General features: G+C 41.7%; 1 protein-coding gene across 1 annotated transcript in view; it reads left to right on the top strand.

Moving 5' to 3' along the window:
• Positions 1–19,409, top strand: part of LOC120936200 (allurin-like) — a 70,454-nt gene extending 51,045 nt beyond the window's left edge. Inside the window, exons 6-8 of the mRNA XM_040348377.1 lie at positions 6,739–6,833; positions 15,243–15,331; positions 18,972–19,409. Of these exons, the coding sequence (XP_040204311.1) occupies positions 6,739–6,833; positions 15,243–15,331; positions 18,972–18,976 (189 nt within the window). The 3' untranslated portion in view covers positions 18,977–19,409. The remainder of the gene's footprint in view (positions 1–6,738; positions 6,834–15,242; positions 15,332–18,971) is intronic.
• The last annotated feature ends 8,099 nt before the right edge of the window (positions 19,410–27,508 follow it).

Consider the following 27,508-nt stretch of genomic DNA (forward strand, 5'->3'; position numbering starts at 1 on the left):
ACAGGGGGCCAGATCCTCAAAAGGGATACGCCGGCGTATCTACTGATACGCCGTCGTATCCCTGTTTCTATCTTTGGAACTGATCCACAGAATCAGTTTCCAAGAGATAGACAGAAGATCCGGCATGTGTAAGAAACTTACACTGCCGGATCTTAGGATGCAGTACCGCATCCGCCGCTGGGGGCATTTTGCGTCGAAATGCCGCTTCGGGTATGCAAATTAGCACTTACGGAGATCCACAAAGCTTTTCTGCTTCGTTTTTTCTCCGTAAGTATTAAGTTGCATGTGTAAAATTAGGGCTACTTTTACAAAGTGTAAACTGTTTACACCTTGTAAAAGCAGACCCTTCTGTCCAGCGACGCGTTTTTTTTTTTTGTTTTAAATTTTTTTTTTTCGCCGTATCTTTGTTTTTTTTCGACGCAACTTTATTGACCCGGCGCGATCCACAAAGCTCGGCGTAACGTAATTTCGCACTATGCACGTCGGGAAAATGACGTCACGAACATGCGCAGTATGGCCGGTGCGGGAGTGCGCCTAATTTAAATGGGAATCGCCCCCATTTGAAGAGGAACGCCTTGCGCCGGCGGAATTTAAGTTACACACCCGAAAATTTCTAGGTAAGTGCTTTGTGGATCGGGCACTTAGGTAGAAATTTTAAGGCAGTGTAACTTAAATAGGAATTTTTACGTTATGCCGGCTCTTTGAGGATCTGGCCCAGGAGGGGGTTCTAAATTGGTCTTTTTAGTTTTAAAAATATTGTGTATCTTAAGTAACCGGGTCCCCAAAATTACCAGAGAAATTACCGTTTAACATGGGAGTCTGTGGAAGGGGGTGCCCGACTTTGAAAAATCGATGCTCCCCGGCCGTAGGTCCCCCAGACAGCAAACTTTGCACAATTTTAGAGGAGAACTGGGGCTATATGTGTGCCAGTACCGGGTCCCCAAAGTCCGGGAGATTAGGTGCAAAAAGGTGACTCGAATATAAGCCGAGGGGGGCATTTTCAGCACAAAAAAATGTGCTGAAAAACTCGGCTTATACTCGAGTATATACGGTACCTTAGAAGAATCTAAGGCAAATCTTTGAACTATTACCTAGAATCGGAATACATATAAGCTGACGGTAGTGAGGATTTCTGTCTTAAAGCGTTTGGAAGGTGGGCAGACAATTCACACTGGTGACTTTCTGTCTGAACTTTTTAACAATTTTTATCATTTATTATCACGGAAGAAAGGATTGTTTTTTGTACAATATCAACGTTTTTTCAGCAATCATATTTTTATGGACATTTCTTTATATGTGTTTACATTATTATGCACTGTGTATTATTATTAAAGCGGAAGTAAACTCATAAAAAAAAAAAAAAACGATTTAAGCAATATTACAATCTTGCAAGGAAGGCAGGTAAGGAGACAATAAGAAAAGTGTCCACATAAAGAAAAGTTATCAGAATGGGTATACAACCGCTTTAAGTTGATTTTTAGCGCACTATTCATTTTATTCAACATTTATCTATGTGGTGTCAGAGCACATTTGAATAGCTGCAGCTGAATTCATTTATTTAATTAGTTATATTTTATTCATACTAGTGCTTGAGTTACCTCTTTTAATTTTTCATATCCTATCCTATAAAAACATGGTGCAATATGTACACAGTGATTTGAACTGGTCCTCATCCGAGGGCAGCATGAAAATGTAAAAACATCCTATACAGTACATGTCTACATTATTTACATTTCTGAAAGCAGGCCCCATTCTCTTTAAGAATGCCACCCCTTTTCATAATCAGTATAGAACTATAAAACTTCAGCAATACTTTGATCCAAAACAGTCCTGACAGATGTGTATGAGTCCATTATTTGAAGAAATAGGCAATCATTTTACTATCACAGCCTATTCTAACTAACTACATGTTCAATGTCCATGACCGGTTACCGTCCATTTCACTTCACTTCAGATGGACTACAGTTTCCCAGCAATTCCCTTTTCTTCTTTAAAGGGAACTCCAGGCATAGGGCATGACTACATTACAAACAACAAGCATTTAGGCCAAATTGCAAGAGACCACACTTCAGGAAACAGGTCCCCTTGCAAGAATATCTTCAGTCTGCCCACATGGCAGCCAAAGACAGAAACTTTCTTCCTTCTTTGGCTATCAACAACCTGCTGAAGTTCACAGATCGCTCTTCAGGGTGAAACACCCCAACAACTTCAATCTTTAGCCAACGTGGCTCAAATGATCGCTCCCTGCAACTGCCGACAGCATTTAGTCCAGAACAGTCCTGGCATTACAGCTTTCTGGAATATTCCCATCAATAACATTTTGAATGCGTATGCAAGGTAACTGTCAGCAGATCATCCTTGACATCACACCTCATATTTGTAATCCACAAGGTATCACTTTGACAAGACTTCACCAATAATATCTGGGATCTGGCAGTGTTACATCTTCCCTTTTGTCATTTACAGAGACCACATGGTATTTTACATCTCGCTTGTCTGGCCTACGGAGGATTACACTGTCCAGGTTAATTTTGTGGCTGTATCCCCAGGTATTCAGCACTGAAAGGTATTTCCTGGACATTTTGGGTGATAATTTTAGAAAGGCTAACTTGAAAGGTATTTGAAGAAACTCACAAATGGCCTCATCCATTGTGTTTCCTTCTCGAGAATCTCCTCTTCCAGATGGGGCGGAATGTAGGGATATAAATACCATAATGTTCCGCTACTTTCTTAATGATTATGTGCTGGATTTTGGACAGCCGAGACAGGGTTTTAGGGTCTCCGTACCCAGATAGAACCCGAGCATCTGGGGCACGCTGAACTGGATACCTACCAACCACCTCCAGCTTACGGTCCATTTTGGAGCTTGGCATGGGCTTATTTGGCTGGGCTATGGGAGCCCATGGATTCCCTTGATCCTCCTTGAAGGACATGGCAATACTAATCAGCGGAGCTGCACTGGCTGACAGCATAATCTGTACACTTGCAGTAGTAGTAGCAGGTGTCTCGTCTTCCTGCATATTGCATATTAACTCCTCATCACTCTCTCCCCACTTCCCGGAGTAAGACAAAGTGTCTGAAAAGAGCTCTCATAATCTATCAGACAAAACGTCCGAATTTGAGATGGTCGAACACTCTTCGGACGAGAGATGATTTCTCCTAGCTTTTTCCTGGGTTGGCACCTCTATATCAACTCCCTTCATGGCCACCAGTATCACCTCCCCCACAGGCACACCACGCTCACTGCCTGCTGACTTAAAAAGTCCTCAGGCAACTCAGTAATCAATGCGAGTAACCTGGCCTGGCCCTTTTAAGCAGTTGGTGCGCTGTGTCCTGGGGTAGTCACTGTGGTAGAGGTAGCAGCTTCCGGCACAACTTGAGTGACAACCAACAGGCTTTGGACATCACTCTCCGAAGGGACAGCAACGTTCGTGTCACAATCCACTTGTAGGATCCTTGGAGGTAGGGTTGGAGAGGCAACCTCAAACAGATGCTCCCCACAGCGTCCACATACGATCCAAGGTCTTAACTGCATGGTCAGGGCAGAACATTTTACACAAATTAATTCCAGAGTCTCATAGCCTCATGTTGGGAGCCAAATGTAGCAAAGTCTTTAACCTCTTCCAGCCTAATGAGGACCTTCAAGGCTAAAGACAGCTGACATCCTTCCATATGTAGTGGGCTGTGAGCGCAAAGATGGTGAACGTCATTGGGCGCTAGATACTTCTTGGATGCAAAAGAGGTTTTATTTCTTCAATTAATCTCTATCAATTAACTGCAGTAGCTACTCCTGACAAATAATTTGGCGAGGAGCTCCCTGACTAAACCCCAGGGCGCTATCACTGTTTTTTTTGTTGGTCTCCTGATTGAATGAAGGTGGATACTCATACATTGTTTCAGCTTTGTTTGCAGGTGTTGCCTTGCTGGCAGTTGAAGGGTGCTATTTGTTGTCCCATGGGGCCTTAGGTTATTGTGAACACAGACAGAAATTATGGTTAGGGTAGGCATTTTGTTGGTAGGTTTTACTGTGCCAGTCATTGACTGGTGTATTTCTTATTTTATGCCTTCTGGCTAGTCTGATGCTTTTCTGAAAAATATGATTCAAGCTCCAGGCAGTGGACCCTTTTCCAGATCCTAGGTAACCCAACTGAACTCAAGGTATGTTTTTTTATACTGCAAACCACAGGGAAGTTCCAATGATTTCATTCCAAAAATAGCAAATGACAGCCAACAAAGACAGGGTGTCCGAACCCAGGAGGTGATGCGTGCATTTCACACTGACCTCAGTGCTTCTTCAAACCTAATTACCAAAGACACACTCCTAAACCTTGTGGACAGCCTCCCCAGAAGATTTGAAGCTATTATAGCTGCAAAGGGTGGGCCAACTCAATATTGAACCCTACGGACAAATACTGGGATGCCATTAAAGTTCATGTGTGTGTAAAGGCATGTGTCTGAATACTTTTGGCAATATAGTGAAGGGTCGGCTTGGATCAAAGGAAGTATGTATATGCCCTACTTGTGAGACTGCTGAGAAAAAGGAGAATCGGTTTAGTAACCTTTGCTACTAAAGTGATCCTTGGTGTCTTTTAGGACCTGTGCCATGCAACTGTCCTGTTGTATAGCGGCTCCAGCGCTGTGATTGCAGGTTTAGGAGATATTCTGGGTAGCTACAGGTTAGTCTTCTTATTATAGGCTTACCTGTAGCTTAAAGTGGTTGTAAAGGGTGTACAACCACTTTTAGGGGGTTTAATGCACACTGCAGCTCAAAAAAATAAATGCTTTTCCAGGTATTTGAGTCTCAGCTGATGCAAAATGTTGTGGAGGGGGAGGGCTGGGCTGCTGTGTGTTGAAGTGCAGCGCACTGATTGGCTGCTGCTGCAGAACTACTTGGAAGGGGGAGGGCAGGGCTGCTGGGTGTTGTAGTGCAGGGCAGTGATTGACAGCTGTGGGCTCAACAATAACCCTCCTCCCTGCTTCTCCACCCTCAACACTAACCCTCTCCCCGGTTCTCCACCCTCAGCAATAACCCCCCTCCCTGCTTCTCCACCATCAACAATAACCCGCCTCCCCGCTTCTCCACCCTCAACAATAACCTCCCACCCCGCTTCTCCACCCTCAACAATAACCCCCCTCCCCGTTCTCCACCCTCAATAAGCCCCCTCCTGTCTTTCCACCAACAATAACTCCCCTCCCTGCTTCTCCACCCTCAACAAAAACCCCCCTCCCTGTCTCTCCACCAACAATAACTCCCCTCCCCGCTTCTCCACCCTCAACAATAACCCTCTCTACGCTTATCCACCCTCAACAATAACCCCCCCCTCCCTGCTTCTCTACGCTCAGCAATAACCCCCATCCCTGCTTCTCCACCCTCAATAAGCCCCCTCCCAGTCTCTCCACCAACAATAACTCCCCTCCCTGCTTCTCCATCTTCAACAAAAACCTCCCACCCTGCTACTCCACCTTCAACAATAACCCCCTGCCTTGCTTCTCCACCCTCAATAACCCCCCTTCCTGCTACTCCACCAACAATAACCCTCCACCCTGCTTCATCCCAGGAGTCTTAAAGTGGTTGTAAACCCTATTAAAAGAAAAAAAACTGCAAGACAAAGGCACAATTAGCTAGTATACGTATACGGTATACACTAGCTCATTATAAATTACTTACCTTAAATCAAAGCCCCCACAATATCCTTGTACCCCCCTCCAGCCAGCTACATCTCTCCTGTGGGTTACTTCCAGGTATCACGGCTCCAGCTCTGTGATTGGCCAGAGCCACGATTATGTCACTCCCACGAATGCGCGCAGGAGCCGCCGGTAACGGCACACTGACTGGAGCAACGGCACATACCTGTTTGCTTCAGTGCGCATGTGCCGATGATATCGGCACATGCAGGGGACAGGGGAGATCTCCTAAACTGTGCAGGTTTAGGAGATATTCTGGGTAGCTACAAGTAAGTCTTCTTATTATAGGCTTACCTGTAGCTTAAAGTGGTTGTAAAAGGTGTACAACCACTTTTAGGGCTCATGCACACTGCAGCTCAAAAAAATAAATGCTTTTCCAGGTATTTGAGCTTTTATTTCAGCTTGAAGAAGTATGTGCTTTTTTGTGCTCTTGTGCACGCTTTTATTTAGCTTCTTCAAGTTCTTTTGAGCTCCTTTAATTTTTTTTCACAAACCCTTCTAGATAGTAATTTCTTAACCACTGTATAAAAAAAAACGAAATGCCTGAAAACACCATAGTGTGCATGGGAACATTGGCTAACATGGAGGGGGTGCCAGGCTGTAAAAATAAGAGCCCAAAAAGCTCAAAAACCTGTAGCAGCCGCTTTTTTGAGCTCCTTTAAGCTGCAGTGTGCATAAGCGCTAACAACCAGCTATTCCGAATGAAACAAAATGAATGCTGAAACTAAATTCTTCAATTAACGAATGCATCCGAAATGAAATGAAACAAAACAAAAATGTGCGCCATGCAAAAAAATCCATTCTTTTAACTGTGCTTTCACAGCCTAGGGAAGGTCTAGAAGACTGTGCTCTATTGTTCTACTACAGTACAGACTTCAGGGAAGATACAGGGAGTGTAGAGCCTGCTCATCAGGGGTGCCCAGATCACAAAACTGGATCTTTTTTCTTATAAGCCTACACACTTGCGGTATTTATTCCATTTACGGTAACAAATGTTCTGCTAATTAATGTATTTGTATTCCTTTTGTTTCTAATGTATCTCTCTTTTTTAAGGTTGTTTGGTCAGATAGCTCGTTGGTGGGATGTGGTTATCAATATTGTCCTAACCTGCCATATAAAAACATATATGTCTGCCATTACTGCCCAGCGTGAGTTCTAAATGAAAATGTCTGATGTTTTGATGTTGTAGCAGATATGTGGACTCTACTCCCTCTGGATAAGCTTTATGCCACGTACACACGATCGGAAATTCCCACAAGAAAAGTTTGATGTGAGCTTTTGGTTGGAAATTCCGACCGTGTGTAGGCTCCATCTGACTTTTTCTGTTGGAATTTCCGACAGCAAAAATTTGAGAGCTGGTTCTTATCGGAAATTCCGATTGTCTTTATGCAATTCCGACGTGCAAAAAAACATGCATACTCTGAATCTATTTGACGCATGCTCGGAATTATTGAACTTCATTTTTCTCGGCTCGTTGTACGTCACCACGTTCTTGACGGTCGGAATTTTGTGTGACCGTGTGTATGCAACACAAGTTTGAGCAAAAATTCAGTCGGAAAAAAATCCACGATTTTCTTGTAAGAATTTCCGATCAGGTGTACCCAGCATTAAATGTGTTTTTCTACTTTTGCAGCTAAATTGGGATGACACCTACTTTATATTTCTTACATGTGCTCAATTTAACATAGCATTGCTTTTTGGTTACCTTTTTAAGTGCGTTTTGCTTCCTTATGTGATCTCCTTGCTTTGTAATATTTAGGAGGGAGATAGGGAGCAATGTTATTTCTGTCTGTACTGTGTGCAGTTCTTCATTATGAGCTGTAAACTAGGTTTGAACACAGTCTGTCCTAACAACATTGGACTAACAAACAGTGGCAGATGGTGCTAAAAATTTGGGGTTGGGGGGGTGGCAGACGGAAGGTAGGTCATGATCGGAGGTGTCTGGCCCCACTCGCACTAGTACCCCGCCCACACGGGTCAGACGGAAATGTGGCCACCATCCTTGTACTTACCTTAGGAGGTGGTGCTGGATCCGGGGAAGGGCTCCTAGAAGATGCCCCTCCAACAGCTGCAGCTTGCCAAGGAGAACTGGGCCATTGCTTCTTCTCCCGGTCGAACAGGAAGTGGGTCCTGAGAACCAATTTGCCTCAGTACCTGCTTCCTGATTGGGCGGGAGGAGAAGCAGGAAGACATTTGCGAATATTAATTCACTATTGTCACACAATCGGGTGGGCTCAGGGCGCAGTACTCTGCGCCCCCCGAGCCCACCCCTTTTTGAAACCAACTAGAGCCTCAGACTGTAATCATGTGCTACAAAAAAGGAAAAAAAAAACATTGAAATCTATGCGTCCGGGGCCCTGCATGTATATTAGGGGCCGGGCACATGGATTAGGGGGCCAGCACCCTTAATGCAGCGGCCACCACTGCAACGAAGGACTAAAAATGTATATATCACCCTCCTGCATTGTATGTTAATGAGGTATAAGCTCACGATGTGTGATGACAGCGTTATCTTGAGACTCTCCAGAAATTCCTAAGCCTCGTACACACAATGAGAATATTGAACAAATGATTGTCCTTTTTTTTTTTTTTTTGTGCATGCTAGTCTCATATTGTAAACAAATAGGCTACTAGAGGTATTGAAATTCTCATAAGACAGAATACAGCTTCCATTCTCGAGCATGCAAGGTCTTGGTCACTCAATTTTTTTACAGACGAATACTGTACTGATTAAACAAAAATCATTAGTTCTTGTATCGTATGAGAAAAAGATTGTGTCCTTGTCCCTTCGGATAATTTCACAAGAACTGTGGTGATGTAGGTTTACATAGCTTCCAACTGTCCCTGATTTCGAAAGATTGTCCCTGATTTGGAACAAAGTCCCTCTGCCCCTATTTCCTCCTTATTTGTCCCTCATTTTGGCCTGATCTTTATAGTTGTATATAAAATGTACTATTTATCTTTCAGAAACAGTTTCCCAGTGCAAAACCTTTCATACAATTTCTAAATTGCTGCATTTGTAAATTTCAAAAGCCAATATAAAGGAATAGTAGTGGTAAAAAAAAAGCACTTGTGGGTTTAACCACTTTACCTTTGGAAGATTTACCCCTCTTCACGACCAGGTCATTTTTTTAGATATGGCACTGCGTTACTTTAACCTGCCTAGCGGTATTCCCGAGTGGGGTTTGGAGTGAAATTTCAGTGCCATTATCAGTAACCCCGAGCCACACTCGGGATTGCCTTGCTGGATCCTGGAAAAGGTTACTTACCTTGTCCCCGGGATCCCAAAATGTATTTCCGCAGTGTACGGCGGACGGTTCTTCCACCCAATACACTGTGTGCCTTGGATTCCCTTCCCTGCGAGCGTTGCGGCGCAGGGGTTGCGGAACAGGCAGGTAAATTCAAAAAGTATAAAACACAAACACATTGATACAATGTAATCCTATTGGATTACAATAAAACATAAAATAAAGTGACCTTAGATTGCCCCCCAGCGCTTTCTCCATTGCCCTTGTCTGCAGTTTTACTGTACTTTGTGTCTGTAAACTGCACAGCAACCATGGCATCAAAAAAGCGCGCCTAAACCTTAAAATTGCTATATGACCACTGGAAAACAGCGACAGCGATACAGAATCGCTTGCAGAGGAGTTGAGTAAAAGCGACTCATGGGGAAGTTTGTCATAAGACGCAGAAAGCGATTTTAGCGACGATCCTGCGACTTTTCCCAGCGATGTGCGGACTTGGTGCTCGATTGATTGCGGTACAGAGCACGTAGAGCCCCCAAGATTTCCGTTTACAGGAGCACCTGGGATCAAAGTGGATGTTGAGGATGGCATACCTCAAACTCTTTTTGACTGATGAAGTTATTGCCAAAATTTTTATGGAGACGAATCGCTACCAGGAGCAACAAGCTGCTACCCAATAGCGGTTTTCAAGGAGCAGAAAGTGGGAACCGGTAACCAGAGAGGACATTTGGAAGTTTCTGGGTCTTATAATTCTTCAGGAGTGGTGGGAAAAATGGTACTGGACAACCAACAAATTACTGGCCACTCCTTTTTTTTGGCACAGTTATGTTGGAATACAAATTTTCGCTCATAATTAAATATTTGCACTTTGCAAATAATGAAGACTTTGATAAGAGTTCTCATCCAGCTCCAAAACTGAAAGAAAAAAAAATGGGAGATTTATCAACTAATTCTGAAGAATTTCCAGCAGACATATGTTCCAGACAGAGACATAAGTATTGACAAAAGTCTTATGGCCTACAAAGGAAGACTTAGCTGAATACAGTTTATCGCATCAAAGCGAGCTCGATTTGGCATAAAGTCATTTATGCTGTGTGAATCCAGCACTGGACACATGTGGAATTTGGTCCTATACACCGGGAAAGGGACCAAATTCAGCAATCGATTAAGCCGTTTTGGAATGGAAACCACTTTGGTTCTTTCTTTGATTGAGCCATTGCTGAACCAGGGCTACTGTGTCACCACAGACAATTGTTATGTACTCTATGAGTTCTTTCTTCTGGACAAGACGGATGCATATGGGACCGTTAGGGCTAACAGGCGTGACATGCCGCCAACCTTTGCCAAAAAAAAGCTTAAGGCAGGAGAAATAGTTGCCAAGGCAGAAAGGAAAAATTATGGCACTGAGATGGAGGGACAATTCACAACACCTCTACTGTAATGGTACACACCAAAGGTGGAAAGGATGTAATGAAGCCACAGGTTGTATTGGATTACAACAATACCATCGTTGGAGGTGTGGACAGAGCTGACCAGGTCATGACCTTTTATCCAGCCATGAGGAAGCAACAAAAAAAACAATATTATAAAAAAAAATCTTCAGGCATCTTCTTGAACAATGCCTGTGGAATGCATTCATTCTTCTGAAAAAAAAAAAAGAGTGACAGGCCTATGGTCCATGCGGACTTTGTGTGGAAGGTTGCCAAATTCATATTTCTGAAGCACCAGACGCCAACGGCAGTAAACAGATCTGGACATCGGGCTGCTAGCGTTGTGAACCTGGAATGACTGACTGGTCGTCACTTTATGGACCGCATTCCACCAACTGAAAAGAAGACCGCACCCACACAGATGTGCGTGGTTTGCTGCTCTAAGCGTGACGACACCAGAAGGAAAATCCAAAAAAAATAAAGTTTCTGTTGTCCCGATTGTGACGTTGGACTTTGTGCTGTACCTTGTTTTAAAAATGTTCATACCCGAGACGTTTACTGAAGCAATATGACTACTATCCTTGTTTGACCAAAAAAATTTCAGTGTTTTTGATTATATTTACTAAAATGTATTGAATAAAAAGTAGTATTATTATTATTAAATTATTATTTGTTATTATTTATTATATTATAATTTATGATTTTGTGTTTCAAACTTTATTATACCCGAGATGCCTACTAGACTCGGGTTTGGACAGATTTAGGTGAGTTATGCCTAAGAATTACAGGCCTACAATGTAAAGCGCCAAATTTCAATGCAAAATAATGGTACCGCTTTCAGCACCTAAAATCTGAAATAATCATTCCCCACAAATAGAGCTTTCTTTTGGTGGTATTTGATCACCTCTTCATTTATTTATTTTTTTTGCACTATACAGTTGCAATAAAAAGTATGTGAACCCTTTTGGAATGATATGGATTTCTGCACATATTGGTCAAAATATGTGATCTGATCTTCATCTAAGTCAGAACAATAGACAATCACAGCCTGTTTAAACTAATAACACACAAAGAATTAAATGTTATCATGTTTTTATTGAACACACCATGTAAACATTCGCAGTGCAGGTGGAAAAAGTACATAGTGACATCTCCAAGAGCTAATTGGAGTGAGGTGTCAGCCAACTGGAGTCCAATCAATGAGATGAGATTGGAGGTGTGAGTTACAACTGCCCTGCCCTATAAAAAACACACACCAGTTCTGGGTTTGCTTTTCACACGAAGCATTGCCTGATGTGAATGATGCTTCGCACAAAAGAGCTCTCAGAAGACCTACGATTAAGAATTGTTGACTTGCATAAAGCTGGAAAGGGTTATAAAAGTATCTCTAAAAGCCTTGCTGTTCATCAGTCCAGGGTAAGACAAATTGTCTATAAATGGAGAAAGTTCAGCACTGCTCCTACTCTCCCTAGGAGTGGCCGTCCTGTAAAGATGACTGCAAGAGCACAGCGCAGACTGCTCAATGAGGTGAAGAAGAATCCTAGAGTGTCAGCTAAAGACTTACAAAAGTCTCTGGCATATGCTAAAATCCCTGTTAGCGAATCTATGATACGTAAAACACTAAACACGAATGGATTTAATGGGAGGATACCACAGAGGAAGCCACTGATGTCCAAAAAAAACACTGCTGCACATTTACAGTTTGCACAAGAGCACCTGGATGTTCCACAGCAGTACTGGCAAAATATTCTGTGGACAGATGAAACGAAAGTTGAGTTGTTTGGAAGAAACACACAACACTATGTGTGGAGAAAAAGAGGCACAGCACACCAACATCAAAACCTAATCCCAACTGTGAAGTATGGTGGTGGGAGCATCATGGTTTGGGGCTGCTTTGCTGCGTCAGGGCCTGGACGGATTGCTATCATCGAAGGAAAGATGAATTCCCAAGTTTATCAAGACATTTTGCAGGAGAACTTAAGGCCATCTGTCCACCAGCTGAAGCTCAACAGAAGATGGGTGTTGCAACAGGACAACGACCCAAAGCATAGAAGTAAATCAACAACAGAATGGCTTAAACAGAAGAAAATACGCCTTCTGGAGTGGCCCAGTCAGAGTCCTGACCTCAACCCGATTGAGATGCTGTGGAATGATCTCAAGAAAGCGATTCACACCAGACATCCCAAGAATATTGCTGTACTGAAACAGTTCTGTAAAGAGGAATGGTCAAGAATTACTCCTGACCGTTGTGCACGTCTGATCTGCAACTACAGGAAACGTTTGGTTGAAGTTATTGCTGCCAAAGGAGGTTCAACCAGTTATTAAATCCAAGGGTTCACATACTTATTTTACATGCACAGTGAATGTTTACATGGTGTGTTCAATAAAAACATGGTAACATTTAATTATTTATGTGTTATTAGTTTAAGCACACTGTGATTGTCTATTGTTGTGACTTAGATGAAGATCAGATCACATTTTATGATCAATTTATGCGGAAATCCATATCATTCCAAAAGAGTTCACATGCTTTTTATTGCAACTGTAAACCAAAAAATACCAACAAGCGTATATTGATAGGTTTGCGCAAAAATTTTAACGTCTACAAAAAGTATGGGATTGATTTATGTATTTATTTTTAATTTTTTAGTAGGAACTAGTGATGAGTAACTTATAGCAGGACTTCAATATAGGACACTAACTTTTGACACTTTTTGACACTATTACAGTGATCAGTGCTTAAAATATGCACCGTCACTGTGCTGATGACACTGGCTGGAAAGGGGTTAAACATCTAGGGTGATTAAATGGTTAACTGTATGCCTAACCAGTGTTTATGTGTACTATATGAGTTGCTTTTACTAGGGGGAAGGGATGAAGTTCTAAAGGAGTACCAGAGCAGGCGCTTCACTAGCCGGGGATAGTGAAGTAGTGAGAAAGTTTCAGTAGAGACTTATCCAGGAAGGCAGCGGTGGCTTTGAGTAAAGCTTGAAAGAGTACAGCGGGTAGCTGTAAGTAAAGCTTGAAGATAAAGTACAGCGGTTAGCTGTGGGTGAAGCCTGGAAATCCAGTGGGTGACTGAGAGTCCAAGAAGTCTAGTGAAAGACAGCAAGCTGAGCTTAAGGATCTACAGTGGGATACTGTGAGTTAAGCTGGAAGATCTACAGTGGGTTACTGTGAGTTGAACTGAAAGATCTACAGTAGGATACTGTGAGAGAATTTGTTGCCATGGGAGACAGCGGTTGCTACAACATACAGATTTCTGCATTCAGCTTAAAGGCCCTTGTTCTGTATTGCAGTCTGCCTAGTTCTATTTCAGTCTGCAGAGTTTGCCTTAATTGCTATTGCATTTGCCTAAGGGTATCCTGTTCCCTAAATCCTCTCTCCCCAACGCAACGTTTCTGTTAAGAGAAATAAAACTCAATATTTTCACCTTGCATCGCACCCACTTTGCCTAGTAACCTGCACCCTGAGGAGGAATCTCAGTTCTCCTTGGCTCTGGGGGTCACCATCAGGCCCTTGGAAGTCAGGGAGACTGCTACATTAGCAAGAGTAAATTCCCAACACATCACAATATCCGGTAACAACACATTGTACTTATAGACCAACATAAATATGGTAAGGGATTTGCTCAAGTCCAGCCAGTGAATCACATTTTAAGGGCTCTTGGCCCACTTTTATTTAAAAGCAAAGTAAAAAAAAAAATATTTATTTACAGGGTAACCCTTGTATGGGTTCTCATCATCGCCATGACAGACCCTAAATTATTTGGCCTTCTGGCTGTTGCAACTCTGTCCACGTTGGACTGCACAGGCTCCTGCCCAGTTACAGACACAGTCTCTTAGTATTAGCCCACGGTCTTGTCAGATCAGGCCACCTCTCCACGGGGCCAGTGTAGGCACTCTCTTAATGTGATCTACAAAGAGCCCCTTGACCATAAAGCCTGTGCACACCTGCACTATCAAGCTGATGGTCTCCAGTAATACATGGACACCGAGTTAGAAGCTTCAACCCTCCTACGACTCTTGGAAATTTCTGGACTCCAGAACTCGATCCAAGAGTTACATATCCTAAAGAAAATTGTAAAATCAGGTTTCTCAATTTATAATAGCCATTGTGGAGCCCATCAACCTGCATAAGTGAGAAGCCAGAGTGACATAACCCTATATGACACCCTGACAAAGCGCAACGCTGTCACACTATGTATACAATGACATACCTGGAAATCTTTTTCGAGTAAAAATTGTGGAATATTTCTGAAAAAAATATACTATAATGAGGAACTTGAATAAATTATTTGAACTTACCTATGTAGCACTGGTTAGACGAATGAAACTATATCTAGTGAGATGGGATAAGGAAATCTTCTCATGGTTCGGGCGGACAAACATATTAAAGATGAATGTGCTTCCAAGACTTCTGTATTTAATACAGGCCCTACCAATTAAGATCACCCAAAGTTTCTTAAGGGACCTGAGGTCAAGATTCCGTTCATTGGTGGGAAGAGGGAGGTGGGAGGAGGGAGGGGAGGGTAACGCTGAGAAGAAGGTTAAAGAGGAAAAGAGAAGCTACACGGAACTAGGGAGAGAGGTAAATGATAGAACTGCAACAGTGTCTCATTATTGCTTTTCCCCTTCTTTGTTATAGCTGACATAAATTGACGATATGAAATGCGATAATCTGTAATGTGAAACTTTTGGTAAAAAATGAAGAATTTATATAAAAAAAATCTATACTGTAGTGTGCCTATTGTAACATGTCAAGTACTTTTACCGTTGACTTGTACAGTTACTAAAAGGTCCACTTTAACTTTTTAGTATATCAGTATTCATAGATACCAAAATTAACAATTTTGAATTGTAATTCATGTTACTCTCTTTAGGGGAAATTCGGATAATGAATTAAAAAAACCCTATGAAAAAGGAAATCCATGTTCCAAATGCAAAGGGAAATGTGAAAACAAATTATGTGGTAAGAATTGTGTGTGTGTGGTTTTTATGGGGCTTTGAAATAAAAGGGCTCCTTCAGACATGTGCCCAGGGGGTGGTAAAAGCAAGTGGTTGAGCCTCAGTTTTACTGACTTCCGAATGCCTACCTAAACAAGGGCATGCAGCTATTCAGGGCTGAACACATGCCAAAAATTAAATAGTACCGTGCCTTGAAAAAATATTTTCCATATTTTGTCATGTTATAACCAAAAATGTAAATGTATTTCATTGGGATTTTATATGATAGACCAACACAAAGTGGCACATAATTGTGAAGTGGAAAGAAAATGATAAATGTTTTTAAAAATTTTTGTGGCATGCATTTGTATTCAGCCCCCTTTACTCTGATACCCCTAATTAAAATTTAGTGGAACCAATTGCCTCCAGAAGTCACCTAATTAGTAAATAGAGTCCACTGTATGTAATTTAATCTTAATATAAATACAGCTGTCTTGCGAAACCCTCGGAGGTTTGTTTATTTGTTTGTGAACAAACAGCAACATGAAGGCCAATGAACACACCCGACAGGTCAGGGATACCGTTTTGGAGAAATTTAAAGCAGGGTTAGGTTATAAAAAAATATCCCAAGCTTTGAACATCTCACTGAGAACTGTTCAATCCATCATCTGAAAATGGAAAGAGTATGGCACAACTGCAAACCTACCAAGACATGGCCGGGCAAGGAGAACATTAATCAGAGAAGCAGACAAGAGGCCCATGGTAACTCTTGAGGAGAATGAGAATCTGTCCACAGCACAACTATTAGTCGTGTAGTCCACAAATCTGGCCTTTATGGAAGAGTGACAAGAAGAAAGCCATTGTTGAAAGAAAGCCATAAGAAGTCCTGTTTGCAGTTTGCAATAAGCCATGCGGGGGACACAGGAAATGTAGAAGAAGGTGCTCTGGTCAGATGAGACCAATATTGAACTTTTTAGCCTAAAAGCAAAACGCAGCATGTCGCAGAAAACTAACACTGCACATCACTCTGAACACATCATCCACACTGTGACACATGGTGGTGGCAACATCATGTTTTGGGGATGCTTTTCTTCAGCAGGTAAAGGAAAGCTGATCAGAGTTGATGGGAAGATGGAAGGAGCCAAATACAGGGTAATCTTAGAAAAAAAAACTGTTAGAGTCTCTAAAACACTTGAGACTGGGGCGGAGCTAAAATGGAATGGTTTAGATCAAAGCATATTCATGTGTTAGAATGGTCCAGTTCAAGTCTAGACCTAAATGCAACTGAGAATCTGTGGCAAGACTTGAAAATTGCTGTTCACAGATGCTCTACATCCAATCTGACAGAGTTTGAGCTATTTTTCAAAGAAGAATGGGCAAGAAATTCACTCTCTAGATGTGCAAAGCTGGTAGAGACATACACAGGGGATCTAAATACCAATGTACGCCACATTTTTTACATATTTATTTGTAAAAAAAAAAATGAAAACCATTTTTCATTTTCCTTCTACTTCACAATTATGTGACACTTTGTGTTAGTCTATCACATAAAATCCCAATAAAATATATTTATGTTTTTGGTTGTAACATGAAAAAATGTGGAACATTTCAAGGGGTATGAATCATTTTTCAAGGCACTGTATGTCACATTGGGTGGGTGGTGCTGCCCACATAGGCGTTTAGAGACCGGGGTAATTTTGAAGCAGAAAAAACTCCCACTGCAACGTTTGGGCGAAAAAAAATTTGACACGTGTAAACGCATCTAAAGAAGCGATAATTCACTTTAATTGCCAAAATAAATGATCATTCAGGCCACTGAGATTAATTAATGGCAAACCACTTGAATGCGCCCAAATGTCCCTTTTGCATTCTGATAGCTGCACATACAGTTGTGTGAAAAAGTATTTGCCACTATCTGATTTTTGCATAGTTGTCACAATTAAATGATTCAGATCATCAAACACATGTTATCATTACACAAAGATAACCAGAGCAAATACAAAATCAAAATGCAGTTTTTAATTGATGGATTCACGTATTAAGGGGAAAAAGCTGTACAAACCTTCCTGGCCCTCTGTGAAAAAGTAATTGTCCCCCCCTTGCTAAATCATGAATGAACTGGGATTAACTAAATTTTTTGGAAAGTTAGGTACAATTTAACGTACCACACGCAGGCCTGATTACTGCCAGACCTGTTGAATGAAGAAATCTCTTAAATAGAAACTGTTGGACAAAGTGAAGCACACTGAAAGGTCTCAGAAGCAGTGCATCATACTGCAGTCTAAAGAAATTCAAGAACAGATGAGAAACAAAGTAACGTACAAGTATCGGTCTAGGAAGGGTTTCAAAACCATTTCTAAAGCTTTGGAACTGTAGTGAACCACAGAGAGAGGCATTATCCACAAATGGAGAACATTTGAAAGAGTGTTGAACCTTCCCAGGAGTGGTCGGCCAACCAAAATTACTCCAAGAGAACAAGAATGACTTATCCAGGAGGTCACAAAAGAACCCAAAACAACATCTAAAGAACTGCAGGCCTCACTTGCCTCAGGTAAGGTCTGTGTTGATGATTCAACAATAAGAAATAGACTGGAAAAAAATTGGATTATCCCCAAGACTTTTGGGCAAATATTCTCTGGACTGATGAGACAAAAGTTGAACTTTTTGGAAGGTCTGTGTCCTGTTACATCTGGCATAAAACGAACATCATACCAACAGTCAGACGTGGTGGTGGTAGCGTAATGGTCTGGAGCTGCTTTTCAGCTTCAGGACCTAGACGACTTGCCACCGTTGATGGAACCATGAATCCTGCCCTCTACCAGAAAATCCTGAAGGGTAATGACTGGCCAGCAGTTCTTGACCGCAAGCCAACTTGGGTTATGAGCAGGGCAATGATCTAAAACACACCAGCAAGCCCACCTCTGAATGGCTAAAATAAAAAAAAACAAAATGAAGGTTTTGGAGTGGCCTAGTCAACGTTCAGGCTTAAATCCTATTGAGATGTTGTGGTATGACCATTCATGCAGGAAAACCCTCCAATGTGGCTGAATTAAAAACAATTCTGCAAATAAGAGTGTGCCAAAATTCCTCCACAGAAATGTGAAAGACTTCTTGACAGTCATCCCAAATCTTAAATGCTTGATTGCAGTTGTTGCTGCCAAGGGTGGCACAACCAGTTATTAGGTTTAGGGGGCAATTACTTTTTACAGCACTGTAATTGATATATGCACTTACATCCAGTTCAATCAGTAAAGCATCCAGTATACATCAAGCCGGCCAGCTCTAAAACAAACAAACCAAATTCACCTTAAACAGAGACCAATACAATTCGGTAAGAGGCAGTGTTTGTCTTTGGTGGAAGTGCCTTTCTCATCACTTTTCCTGAGATGTTTCACTGATCCTGCACTGGCGACATCTTTATTATGAATCTTCTTCATGGTGGACTTTTGGCTCATCTTCCACCATTACATCACTCTTGAGCACAGGAGATTGCTGTAATTCTTACTGCTCCTATATATGTACTGTGTATTTAGCAGGTTGTCTGAAGTTTAACTTTAATGTTGTATAACTGTTCATGACTGCAATAACCTATATAATTCAGAACTGCAGAGTATTCATGTACTGCGATCTTAACTTTTTTATTAATTAACTTTTTGCCCCTTTAGTTTAAATAATCAGCAGCACAATTGGCAAAATGGGCCTAACATTGAGAAGAGGAATCAGATCAGATGTATACAATCAAAAGTATTCTAGAACAAGTGATTTTCTTTCAATAGTTTGTTTTAATTCTATAAACCTTATGTTTAGCATTTCTGCAATAGCAAATATAATGCACAATTCATATTTGATTCATGTTCAGGTCCTAGGAGTACCAAATTTGATAGCTTAAAGTATACTATGGTCTTTCCTACACTTCAAATCCCATGTGTACATGGACTCAGACATTGTTCTTTATATTCATTTATAAGGTTTAAATGTAGACAACCTTTTTCACTCTGTATCATCCTAAACCAAATTCTCCCACTGTTTTAAACTTCTAAAAGTTAGCACAACATGTTTACTGCTGGTAAATGCATTAGCCAAATAAAAAACCTTTGAACACCTCTCTGAAACCATTTCCTGCAGGTTAAAGCTGAGGTTCACCCTAAAACAATTTTCTAACATTACATCCAGCATACTGACGACATGTCGGCTCTATATGGCGCCTGCGCAGTCAGCTCTACACGGAAACTGGTGACGCGCTTTATGCGCCATGGGAAGTTTTTCACAACACGTTAATCATCTAAGCTCTCATTAGGAACGCCCAGTCCAGCGGGAATCAGAACCCGGAAGCCGGGGTGAAAATAACAATTAAATGGTACGTACGGCGAAAAAAAAAAATACCAGCATACTGTACATGTCGTCAGTATGCTGGATGTAATGTTAGAAAATTGTTTTAGGGTGAACCTCCACTTTAATAAGACGGTGAATTCTCTAACTTACTACAGTTCTAGGCCCTTCCCATTCATTATTCCTTGCCCACCAACAGCACTCTTATTGGCAAATTAGTCATCTTTATTGGATGGGGATGGCAGATTGGTGGGTCAAGTTTTTAAGAAAATAATTCAAGCTCGTAGCAGCAGAGTTTCCAACTGTTAGTAAATTTATGAACAGTTTGTAAAATCTGCAATTTCTGCATCTGCCCATGAATGTCCGTTACGAACATGCAGTCAACTGAACTGAGTTTTTATAAGAGAACACAGAAGAAGGCTTTTGACTATAAAAAAAGGTGATAGACATAGGTATTTCGTGCTTTCTGTTCTTGAACAGGACTTTGAAAATCCAGCCCCGGAGCTGGACTGAGTTTCAGAGGAGAGCACAGGAGAAGGCCTTTGGCTAAAAAATGTGATAGCTAGAGGTATTCTGTGCTTCCTGCTTTTAAACAGGATTTTGAAAGTCCAGCCCCCCCAGAGCTAAGCCCTATTTTCTCATCATCTCCTTTGGATAAAGCCCTGTACATACGATCTGTTTGTCCGATGAAAACAGACAGATGGACTGTTTTTTATCAGACAAACCGTTCATGTGTGGGCCCCATTGTTTTTTTTTTCATCTGTGAAAAAAAATAGAACATGTTTAGAACGAGATTTTTCCTATGGATAAAAAAACGATAGAAAAAAAAAACGATCGTCTGTGTGGAAGTCCATCGGTCAAAAATCCACGCATGCTCAGAATCAAGTCGACGCATGTTCGAAAGCATTGAAATTCATTTTTTTTTTCAGCACGTCGTAGTGTTTTACGTCACCGTGTTTTGGAACGGTCGGATTTTTGACTGATGGTGTGTAGGCAAGGCTGATGAAAGTCAGCTTCATCAGATATCCGACGAAAAAATCCATCGGATTAGATTCCATGAGATATCCGATCGTGTGTATGAGGCTTAAGAGTTTCACTGTTGGCCATATCAATGAAGGCTTTTTGGCTAAAAAGGGTAATAGGTAACACCATGTGGTAGCAGCTGTCAAAAATACTTCTATAGTTTCAAATGGCTGACAGGTTCATAAAGCTGAATGGTAACATCAAAACACCATAGGTATGCACAGCCTTTGGCATTAGGGTGTGCATGCCAAAGCTCAAACACACATGCCTGTGTATCTCTACATATATATGGTCCTGGCATAGTGATCTCCCCACTGCCACACAGAGCAAAAATACTAATGTGCAGTAGGTGGTTATGGTGTACCCAGCCACAGCCGGCACACCCTGTGCGAACGCCTTTGCAAAACACAATTTAAATTCACAGCCTTGGCACTGCCATGTTTCATCAGCACCTGTTGAGCCAGGGTACTGAAAAACTACAGTCCCTGCTTGTGTGAGTAGGAAGACCTGTTTGGCAATGACATCACCATGCAAACTCCCTCTTGGAGCTGGGAGATAGTGAGTTGCAATTGTTGACATCAGTGTGGCATTGGGGTCGATTTATTAAAGGCAAAGTTCACAGGAATCATCTCCAGACCCCAGTGAAGGAGGTGAAGCTCTATTGACTTCCATCATTCAATCAAGTGCAAGCAAAAATGCTGCTTTTTTATTTTATTTTAATTAATTTGAGTATTCTTTGCAAATTTAAATGTAAGCTTGTTTACTAAGCTCTGGGGAAACTCCCTTGAAAAGTTAACATCCTATTTGTTATTAGTAAATCAACCCCATTGCCTACCTTACACCTGTAAGCAACCAGCTATGAGAACACACAGAGTACTTATTTCCTGATGATTGAAAAACATTATTTTTCTGATTAGTGAATACTTACATTTTATAAAATGTCTATAAAACCTTTTGTAAGTTATGGAGCCAATTTAGAATCATTAACTCTGTTTGAAAGCTTCACAATGCATTTGTTTTCGTTTTAAGTTTGGCGACAAATTATGACAACAATTTTGCAATGTATCCATACAAGCCAGCAAAAAAAAAAAAGTCTTGTGAAGCTTTCAAACAGTTAATGATTTTTTTGTTGGCAAAAGCTGTGCGAATAAAAGAAAAATAAAGTTTAAACAAAATTAATAAACTCTAAAAAACAAACAAAAAAAATACATGTACTTATGAATATAACTTACTTATGGAGGGAACTTTTATAGTGATGTATTGATCTAGAATATTTGTTGTGAAATTACGAATTCTCTACTTTATCAATTGAAATACCATATAGAACACCACCACCACTGTATCACATACTATAATCAATTATAATCCCCCCCAAAAAAGAGAAAGAAACACAGACTTTACTGGTACATATGAGATGATACTTTCAATTAATATAGAAAAAATAGCAACCAGCAAAAATAATGCACTTACGTATCCCTACATCTCTATCAAAAGTCCAAACACTGAGTTTATATTGAGAAATTTTGACTCTCATCATTGAAGTTCTGTAGCTGGAATATAAATAACAGGTTAAATATTGACACATGTAGAGCAGACTTTGTATTTTATAAGAACTGCTGTTTCCTTCTTTATAACTTTCTATATATACTGTATTACTAGAATGAATGTCTGTGAACATTCCAAAATCAATAAAGAGAAATAAAGCAAAAATAAAAATGGAAATATTTTACTTGCATGCTGTTGTTGAATTACTATTTCATAAAAAGTATGCATGAATATTTATAAAGCTAAAATATACATATAAAATAGCAAGATGTGTAGAGGTATGTTAAAGTGTTATGTGGGTAATGTATTAAATGGAATCCCATCCTTATGAATTGTCAAATAGGGATTTGGTTGAGAATGGACTTTAAAGTTGCCCAATATACAAACAATATACAATCAACTAAGGGAAAAAATAACCAAAAATGAATAGATAATATTAAAAATCATATATATTTGCATACATGGTGGTACAAGGTCTGTCTTGTATAGCTGATATCCACAGGAAGCAGGTATTACTAATGCTTAGCTGGAGATCAAGGGGGTAGCTGATATATTAGGGGGAGCTAAATCCTTGTTTGCTATGTATAGAGGAAGCCATCTTGGCAGAGGTGCAGGGGTTTGCTTCCTTATGTCACCGCAGCCCTCTTGGTGACTCTCGATCTCAAAATATTAATAAACAAAGACATTTTTTTTAAAGTAGTGAAACATTCCGTAGTACGTTTTTTAATTATAGCTGAACCAAAGCACTTGCATGGTTTTCTTTTCATCAATTCCAGATCTTGTTGCATCAGTCTCCCAAACATCCCGTTAGGGGAGCGTGCACCCTAAGTATTTCACAGCACTGTTCAGAAGTGACAGTAACAAGAAGAAGGAGAGGTAACAGGAGAGTAGCTTACTACTGGTGCCCTCAGGTTTATTGGACCCAAGCAGACTCAAACATACTGTCTGCTAATTGCGTGAACGCAAAGGGGGCACCACTGGAACCTGTAAGGGAAGGGAGAAAACAGAAAACGGCAACAAAGGAACCAAGAATTTTTGAGGATAATTTGAAAGCAACCACAGTCTTAAAAGAAAAACAAGCACGCAAACATGTTGGGTTTAATAATACTTTAATGGCTGGTGGAGGAATAATCAAGAGGTAGGAAAAGTAGATGTGGAGAAAGCACAGATCCACAAAATCTATGAATCATTAGCAGGGAGATTTTGCACTGCAAGTCCTCAGGTACAGCTTACTCTCCAGCAAGGAGAACAAAATAAAGAATATATAGTAAAGTCCATAAGTGAAGTGGCAGTCCATAGCTGGGGAGTTGTAATAATCAGAACGTCAATCTGGTCTTCCAGAACTCTCACCTCATAACTAAGTAAGTTAGGCAGTATGATAAAGATGTCTCCACCTGCATAGATAATTCCTCCTACACAATCTCCTGGTGCCTCACCGTCCGTCCGGATGGCAGAACAGCCTAAGTCAGTCTCCTCTGTGGATACCTACAGTATATAATCTCCGTATCGTGGAAACAAGAGAGACAACCCAAAGGGCCTCCAATAGTGTAGTAGTTTAAAAACATGGGGAATATTTATTGCGGTGTATGTACCCTTACATCAAATAAAATCAACAAGTGCATATAAAGTAAACAGTGGCGTCCTCTGCGCCGTCTCACGTCACTCCGAGTGTACGTCGGTTCACGGCAAATCCCTACTCTTTATGACACCGTCACGTGTCTTCATGTGGGGGCACGTGAAGACACGTGACGGTGTCGTAACGCGTAGGGATTGGCCGCGGACAGACGTACAGCCGGAGTGACGTGAGACGGCGCAGAGGACGCCACTGTTTACTTTATATGCACTCGTTGATTTTATTTGATGTAAGGGTACATACACCGCAATAAATATTCCCCATGTTTTAAAACTACACTATTGGAGGCCCTTTGGTTTGTCCCTCTTGTTTCCACGGTACAGAGATTATATAGGTATAGAGGAGACTGACTTAGGCTGTTCTGCCATCCGGACGGACGGTGAGGCACCAGGAGAGTGTGTAGGAGGAATTATCTATGTAGGTGGAGACATCTTTATCGTACTGCCTAACTTACTTAGTTATGAGGTGAGAGTTCTGGGAGACCAGATTGATGTTCTGATTATTACAACTCCCCCCTCTCTTGGATTGGTGGACTCTTCTCCTTTAGCAGCTACATATTGACTGCCACTTCACTTATGGACTTTATTATTATTTATTTTTTATTTAAGTCACACCTTTTCCACTTTGCACGATTTGTATTATTATTACTATTTTTAACCACATATTAGTATGTTTTATATAGACTTTGCGCAATAACCTTATTCCACACATGTTTCTTTTTGCTGTTTGTAAACATCGCGAGTTGTTGCTGCAGGTCCATCACTGTTTGTTTTGGAAGATATATTTATTCACCATTTAGTATCGCGAAAGTCAACACATATTAAAATGAAGAATAGCAAAAAAAAATCAGAAGAAATGTAAGACAAACAATCAATCTTTCTGTGTACTGCTTAGGCACTTGAAATTTCTAGATGGTCACTACAAGATAGCACATATGTTTTTTGAGTTTGGGTCCAATAACAATGAATATCTAACGCAAATATTGAATGTATGCCATTATAATATATCAAACAACTAATTAGCATATTGCTTTGTTTTATTTCCCTAAGGTAGGGCCCTTTTACACGGGGCTTTCCGTGCTCCGCTTTGCTCAGCGGGGATCGGATGTCAACGGGCAAGTTTACCGCTGACATCCATGGCTCCATAGAGGTGCACGGAGCGCCCGTTAAGGTTCGCCTAAAAATCAGACAGGCGAACCTGAATGGTCCGCCCAGGGCCGTCTTTACCATAGGGCAAACAGGGGAAGCTGCCCAGGGCCCTGTCACAGTTGGGGGCCCAAAGCAGAGCCGCCCGTTAAGCCCCTGTGCTGCCCACAAATCAGGCTGAAAATCATCAGCGGCACGCAGCCGTGCCAGTACTGCTTCCCTTCCCAGTGTTTTAAAATGTACAGCACCCCTGGCTTCCCTTTAGAAGTGCACTTCTCCCTTCCTGCCACTGGGTGCTGTTTGTATATAAAAGTGAATTAGAATGTGATTTTATAACATCCCCAGTTTGCTCTTCCCATCCCGAGGCTGACTTCTTCATGTCCTGCTCCTCAAGGTATGTCACTGTTTGCTAATCTATATTGTAAATAGAAGTTTTCTGTAGAGTGTGCCCAAAGTCTTTATAATATTTGATGATTCACTGCAGGTCTGGTCAGTGTTTTAAAAAGTTCCTCTATTTTACACATGGCATGGCATGGGGTCACAGCACCGTCTGTCCATTCTGCTTTAGCAGCATGGGACCCCATGCCATGCCATGTGTAAAATAGAGGAACTCTTTAAATCACAGACCAGACCTGCATTCCAGGCTGAGTAAGGCCTCAGAGCACATGGCATTACTGTTTGTATTTAACTGCTTGTTGGGCTTATTTTGGGCCTGGCTGGTTTACATGTATGTGTTTTGGCGGCCCACATTTGCACAGGCACAAGAGCCAATTCATTGGAATGGGCCGCCATGCCTGCTTTTCCTGCAAAGAAAAGTGCATGCCTCATGTAGTAGGCTGCACACATGGCACGCCTATGCCCATCAAGCACTGAAATACAGCACTGTCTGTCCATTCTGCTGTCTGCTGTGACTTATCTGCAGTTCCCGCACTGTCAAACTTGCTGCATTTTTAGATGTTTAGGTCACGCTTTTAAAAACACAGTGCGTTTGTGTGTGCAAGAACTGCAGGTAAGTAGCATGGTGCAAAAGCAGAATGGATTTGAAGGCAACTGTATTTTTAAAATGCTGAATGCACCTTTTTTCTGCAGGAAACAAAGGCATGGCAGCCCATTTAAATCAATGGGCTGCTGTGCCTGCACAAATGAGGGCCACCAAAACACATACATGTGAAGCAGCCAGGCCCAAAATAAGCTGGAGAGGGGCCCAAAAAAAATGTTTGCCCAGGGCCCAAACCATATTAAAGACGGCCCTGGGTCCGCCCATGTGAAAGGGCCCTTAGTAACCACTAATCTTATATCAGATGTTAATGTGTACTTTCTGGCCTCCTAGTTCCACACCAGGAGACAAGGGAAGGAGGGAAAATAAAGAAAAAATACACTGTCTCTACACCATATCCTTCCCTCTCTTCCCAGAAGTGAATAATTGGAAATTTCTCACCCGGTCACGATTCAGATGTCAGGGATTTGCCGGTGGGGGCCGTCACTCCTCCTCTGTGCTGTGCCTTGTTCCAGCATACAGAACCAAGGTATGGGTTCCAGGGGGGTCTCTCACACCCTTGCCATCCGCTTGGCCCATCAGCCAGACAACTCTCCGTCCTGAATGATGGGCACCGCCACCCTCCCTTCCCGCTACAGCTCACCTCCCTCAGGAGAAAGACAAGGGGAGGAGTGCTGGTCTGACCTGCTATCAGCATCTCCTTGCTATACTCTACTGATATCCTGCACAATAATTCCTGTGAGAGCCGCCAGGAAACTGCTGCAACTCAGAGAGCTGGAGATTTACTAGACGATAGCTCCAGGATCATTAGAGCGGCACGCGTGTGTCTCCTCATCCCCTGTACCTCCACTCCAGCTCTCGGTCGGATTACGGAATCCAGAGGTCTCCCCATCGGGGAGTGGAGGTTAGTTTATGGGAGAGGGGGAGAGCGCTCTTACTCCAGCGTCCACATTCACTTCCGGTCACGCCCCAAAACTAAGAGACCGGAAAGTGAAATTTTTGAACTGTAGTGGACTGCCCCCTCCCCCCCCCCCCCCGTGGAGACACACTATAGAGGGGAGTAACGGCGATGGTGTGAGAGGCCTCTGCCGTCCTCCCCCATCTCGCAGGATGAGACTGCCTGGAGGGATCAGATCCCATTGTATTCCTGGAAAATAGTTCACAGAATTGTTTAGAGACCAGTCCTTCTTACCCTTTTTCGCATTAGAAAGAGCCCATAGGGTCCCCTCTAGACCCCCCCCCCAACCGGGAGCCCCTCCAAGATCTCTCTTGGTAAAAACACTTCACTATAAGGACACACTGACTATACTAAATAAAGCCAGAGAAATGGGCAATATCCTGTACAATGGTCATAGGGTCTCTATGTACCCTGACTTTTCACCTGACCTACAAAAACGGAGGGCCAAGTTTGGCAAAGTCAAGCGCAAATTGCAACAATTAAAAGTGAACTACGCTCTGTTATACCCAGCAAGACTTCGAATAAACACCCTAGGGGAGACTGATTTTTTTGACACCCCGGAGGGAGGACTG

This window comes from Rana temporaria, chromosome 4 (genome assembly GCF_905171775.1).
Source record: "Rana temporaria chromosome 4, aRanTem1.1, whole genome shotgun sequence".
NCBI lineage: Eukaryota > Metazoa > Chordata > Amphibia > Anura > Ranidae > Rana > Rana temporaria.